Source organism: Hesperophylax consimilis, chromosome 10, assembly GCF_061612785.1.
Source record: "Hesperophylax consimilis isolate HC1 chromosome 10, BYU_Hcon_1.0, whole genome shotgun sequence".
Taxonomy (NCBI): Eukaryota; Metazoa; Arthropoda; class Insecta; order Trichoptera; family Limnephilidae; genus Hesperophylax; species Hesperophylax consimilis.
Window position 1 is genome coordinate 924,432 of NC_142845.1, and position 6,000 is coordinate 930,431.

The 6,000-nt window shown below is 40.5% G+C and overlaps 1 protein-coding gene across 1 annotated transcript in view; it reads right to left on the reverse strand.

Annotated features, from left to right (window-relative positions):
• LOC149420136 (cytochrome P450 6j1-like) overlaps window positions 1-5,715 on the reverse strand; it is a 38,902-nt gene extending 33,187 nt beyond the window's left edge. The window contains exon 1 of the mRNA XM_089636406.1: window positions 5,693-5,715. Coding sequence (XP_089492532.1) covers window positions 5,693-5,715 — 23 coding nt within the window. The remainder of the gene's footprint in view (window positions 1-5,692) is intronic.
• Between the last annotated feature and the right edge of the window lie 285 nt (window positions 5,716-6,000).

Genomic DNA, 6,000 nt, shown 5'->3' on the forward strand with positions numbered 1-6,000 from the left:
CCTACAAAAATTCAGTACACTTACTTTCTGGATACGCCTCGTATTATTTTATATGAATTCAATTTGAAATAACAGAAAATAATTCAAATCAATTTATCGATTCGATCCCGCGACCTCCGGATTCATAGCCGAAGATCTTACCCCTCAACTAAGGATGGCGTCAAAACTTCCGTGGTTGGTATCGCACTCCAAGGAAGAATTTTTTATCTGTATTTAAATTTCATTAACGGATGTATGAATATGAAACATCACAATGTTTTAAGATTTTCACAGCCAAAAGTATTTGTTTTTGGGGTGTTATGCCGTGTTGCGCTAACTCCTTCTTTAGCCAACGTTTCCGACAAAGTTACAGTGTCTATCATCAGGGCAGATGTGTGCAGATGTGTGGCAGATGTGTCACGCAACAAGACATAACACCCCAAAAACAAATAACAAAAATCAAAATATGTACTTATAACAGTTGTTCGGGGGGGGGGGTGCTTCTATATGACAAGTAAAAAAGATTTAAAAAACTTTTTTCGAAATTCCAACGTACAAGGTAATTTTTAGGTTAAACAGTTGAATTGTTTGTAAGGGTCAATAAATATCCTTTTAAGGAAACATATTTTTGTATGGGAACATATACATTGGACTTGCGAAAAAAGTTATTTATCTTTTTTCTTTTACCATCATATATAGAACCGAGCACCTTGCATACGATAACTGTTCATAGTTAATACTTCTCTGGCTTCCCACTGTTGATTTGGGTTGTCCTTGATAACGCTTTCTATGAGCTCCACCATAACACTCCCCTTCCCCCACATGACCTCGTACATGGTCTTGACCTTGCTGGAGGTCAGGCTGGCCGACCACTGACCTCGGGAGGTCTTCCAATCTTCGTCCTTCTTGCTGAAGGGGTTGGTAGCCTGAATAGGATCCGCGAGGATACAAAGGCGTTCGACGCAAGACCCAGACAAGTGCAAGCAAGTATCATGCATATTGCAATGTCCGGAATATTATTATTGTAATTAAACCTGGCGGTTTTGTTGATAGGGAACTAACTCGAACGCTAATGAAGCATCCCAGAGGCTTTTAATAAAACATGAACTCCAGACAGGAGCCCCAGAGGGAAGGATTTTCTCTCAGGGCATGTTATATTTAGGAAGAAAGGAAGTTCTGGAAAGTAAAAAGTTATAGGGGAGGGAAGGAAACTGGGGGGTCAGGTATCCAGGAGTGGCGGACGTATGTATCTGTCATGCAAATTATAGGGGAGGGAAGGAAACTGGGGGGTCAGGTATCCAGGAGTGGCGGCCGTATGAATCTGTCATGCAAGTTATAGGGGAGGGAAGGAAACTGGGGGTCAGGTATCCAGGAGTGGCGGACGTATGAATCTGTCATGCAAGTTATAGGGGAGGGAAGGAAACTGGGGGGTCAGGTATCCAGGAGTGGCGGACGTATGAATCTGTCATGCAAGTTATAGGGGAGGGAAGGAAACTGGGGGGTCAGGTATCCAGGAGTGGCGGACGTATGAATCTGTCATGCAAGTTATAGGGGAGGGAAGAAAACTGGGGGGTCAGGTATCCAGGAGTGGCGGACGTATGAATCTGTCATGCAAGTTATAGGGGAGGGAAGGAAACTGGGGGGTCAGGTATCCAGGAGTGGCAGACGTATGAATCTGTCATGCAAGTTATAGGGGAGGGAAGGAAACTGGGGGGTCAGGTATCCAGGAGTGGCGGACGTATGAATCTGTCATGCAAGTTATAGGGGAGGGAAGGAAACTGGGGGGTCAGGTATCCAGGAGTGGCGGACGTATGAATCTGTCATGCAAGTTATAGGGGAGGGAAGGAAACTGGGGGGTCAGGTATCCAGGAGTGGCGGACGTATGAATCTGTCATGCAAGTTATAGGGGAGGGAAGGAAACTGGGGGGTCAGGTATCCAGGAGTGGCGGACGTATGAATCTGACATGCAAGTTATAGGGGAGGGAAGGAAACTGGGGGGTCAGGTATCCAGGAGTGGCGGACGTATGAATCTGTCATGCAAGTTATAGGGGAGGGAAGGAAACTGGGGGGTCAGGTATCCAGGAGTGGCGGACGTATGAATCTGTCATGCAAGTTATAGGGGAGGGAAGGAAACTGGGGGGTCAGGTATCCAGGAGTGGCGGACGTATGAATCTGTCATGCAAGTTATAGGGGAGGGAAGGAAACTGGGGGGTCAGGTATCCAGGAGTGGCGGACGTATGAATCTGTCATGCAAGTTATAGGGGAGAGAAGGAAACTGGGGGGTCAGGTATCCAGGAGTGGCGGACGTATGAATCTGTCATGCAATTTATAGGGGAGGGAAGGAAACTGGGGGGTCAGGTATCCAGGAGTGGCGGACGTATGAATCTGTCATGCAAGTTATAGGGGAGGGAAGGAAACTGGGGGGTCAGGTATCCAGGAGAGGCGGACGTATGAATCTGTCATGCAAGTTATAGGGGAGGGAAGGAATCTGGGGGGTCAGGTATCCAGGAGTGGCGGACGTATGAATCTGTCATGCAAGTTATAGGGGAGGGAAGGAAACTGGGGGGTCAGGTATCCAGGAGTGGCGGACGTATGAATCTGTCATGCAAGTTATAGGGGAGGGAAGGAAACTGGGGGGTCAGGTATCTAGGAGTGGCGGACGTATGAATCTGTCATGCAAGTTATAGGGGAGGGAAGGAAACTGGGGGGTCAGGTATCCAGGAGTGGCGGACGTATGAATCTGTCATGCAAGTTATAGGGGAGGGAAGGAAACTGGGGGGTCAGGTATTCAGGAGTGGCGGACGTATGAATCTGTCATGCAAGGCGATGCTTTGAAATCTTTTTTGTCATATTTATTACACATGTTTAAACTATCTAAATATATTATTTAAAAAAATGCATGGGTAAAAAAGTGCATGGGCATCCAAAAAAAAATCTTTGCGAGTGGGGCGACTTCGATAAGCCATTTCTCATAAGTTTATTACAACGATGCGCCACTTCAAATAATAGTTAAAAACATGGGTTAGAATATTTAAGTAATTATATAAATTTATCAATAGATACTTGTTCAACTTTACAGTTGTAATGGCTTATGGCACGATTAACGATTGTAATTGCAACTATATTATAATATTACAAACCGTCAATTAATTTATAACTTGTGCCGTTAATTCTAAATGAATAAATTATAATGTGCTTAAATTACTGTTTTTGTATAGGATACCTCACATAATAAATATTAATAAATTTTTAGGATTTAATGTTTTTTATGAGAAGATCTCACAAAAAAAAATTCTATTGTAATATACAGGTATCCGGGGGTAAAGTGTACTAATTTCGTGAGTGATTCTACATGATGGTAGAAGTAAAAAAAATAAATAACTTTTTTCGAAATTCAATCGTTTTTTCCGCGTACATAGCAATGTAGAATTACTAATAGTATAGAATCTCATGTAGAATCACCTCCCGAATTTAGTGCACTTTACCCCCGGACACCCTGTATATTTAAGAAGGTTCACTCATACAATCATTTTTCGGAAAAAAAACATCTAGGGCCGCTCGCAAGCTCATGACGTAGCTCGAAATTCAGTTAAAGTCCGAAACACATCGGGCCGCTCGCAAGCTCATGACGTAGCTCGAAGATCAGTTAAAGTCCGAAACACATCGGGCCGCTCGCAAGCTCGTGACGTAATTCGAAATTCAGTTAAGGTCCGAAACACATCGGGCCGCTCACAAGCTCATGACGTAGCTCGAAATTCAGTTAAAGTCCGAAACTCATCGGGCCGCTCGCAAGCTCATGACGTAACTCGAAGTTCAGTTAAAGTCCGAAACACATCGGGCCGCTCGCAAGCTCATGATGTAGCTCGAAATTCAGTTAGAGTCCGAAACACATCGGGCCGCTCGCAAGCTCATGATAGTCTCACGATGTCCGATCTCCTTCACTTTTCACTTGTATGCACATGATATTATTTATTTGCAAATCAAAGTTAATTTCCCCACACTTATTTACATACGAGTCGAATTAACATCGATGAAATGTGGTTTTTTAACAGTAACAATGTGGTAGGTACTTACACAGTAATGAATGGTGAATACATGGCGGAATCGAGTGAAATAAATACTTGGATATAGTATTATATAATTAGGCGTATGCGATGAACGAAGGGGTATAGGGAGAATGTAGGTATGTAGTGGAAGTGAATGATTGAAAATTTTGAATGTCTACATTGCCTACGAAAGTAATATATAGGTACAATAACCTCGATTCTACAGCATCCTTCTCCACCTTCCTCTTCCCCATTTCCTTCTTTTTGAGAAGATGAATATGGGTCTTGAAGAGATCTATACTATATGAGGTAGGAAACACGATAATCTTTCCACAACCAAACTGTTGTGAATTAAAGAAATAATCGTAGAAACGATCCGTTCTCATAAGATCAATAATGTCAACCAAGTACAAATGTTGGGCATGCGTTTGACGACTTTGCACAGGTGCCGAAGGGATAAATGACCCTAGTTCATCGGAGCATCTTCCATTGAAATATCGAGACGAACCACGAATTACGGGAAATGAAAGTTTCGCGCCATTTGAGGTAGCTTCGTTTCTCTTCTATAATTCGTGGTTCGGCTCTCGGTTTTTTCTCCTGTTGATACACAGCATTATATAGTAAAAAGAGAAAGAAATCGTTCCTTTCGATCTCCAACTGGACTTCCAGCTACGTCACGATTCGTTTTTATTAGAATAGTGCATCTATGGACATTTTCGACCTCCATAAATAGAAACCAGGAATCAAATTGGCATGATTTGGAGATATCACGATTTTTTATAACTTTATGATGTAAGTATATTTTTTTAACATTTACATTTGACTGGAAAACTTGGATTTTAACATTTAAATCGGCTACACCTACTTGAAACTCGTTGTTGGCAAAGCTATAAAAGTCCTTCACAAGGACATTCCTTATAAGTTCAGATCTCTCAGAACTATCGCAGGATTATTCAACTTGAAGTAACCCACGTAACGAGCACCTTTGAATTTGCTGAAAGAAGAAAATTATTCAGTTAGATTACATGTTTAAAAAAATCCTTCTTTAAACCCAAAATGTTAAAAGTTTCGTAATATTTACTCGTATATACACTTAACTTTGACTCTTTTGTTGGATGAGGTCACTCATCGTTATTAGCAAAAAATGACAACCAAATTACCAAACCTATTGGGTGGGCAGACGATCGATTTTTAATATTATAAAAGTTTGTAAAAACTCTCGAAAACTTTTGAGTGCGATTAGATTGTAAAATTTGAAATATGTGAAACGTGCTATATACAAGCATTTCATTTGTGTAAAACTTTTTTTATACGGGATCGCATTGTTTACTATTTTAGTAACAAAAGAAGTTAATTTATTCCGAAATGTGGGAAGGTTGATTGAATTCTACCAGAGATGTGCAAAATGGGTACCCAAAACCATTTGAAATGCAAAATGGAAATGGGTCAAAACTTTTCCATTTGAAATGCAAAATGCAAAATGGTTTTTAGAAAAGCATTTCAAATGCAAAATGGAAAATACCCATTTTGCATTTTGCATTTCCATTTGAAATGGATTTATTTGAAATAAAGCACATCTCTGAATTCTACAAATCCCATAAAGTTCAAATAAGTTCGAAGTGTATAATATCTAAATATAGATAAAAATAAAATTTAAAATTTCTTACTTGTACAAATCCGCTTGAATCATTCCAACATGCTTCCTCCCTAGCAACGATTCCAAGTAATTTCCAAACAAAAACACTGGTTTCTCAAACGGAACTCCTATTTTCTTCCAGTAATCATTGTTCTGAGTAATATAAAAGTAAAATATAATTTCAAGTCCCAATAATATGGACAGCAGTATTTCGGTGATCATGTTGTCGCACCAGTTGTTACGTAACCTATAAATTGAATAATAACGATGACCATGAATAATCTATCTCTTCTTTAGATAGATAGTAGATAATTAAGTAATTTGTTTGATCAGATTGTC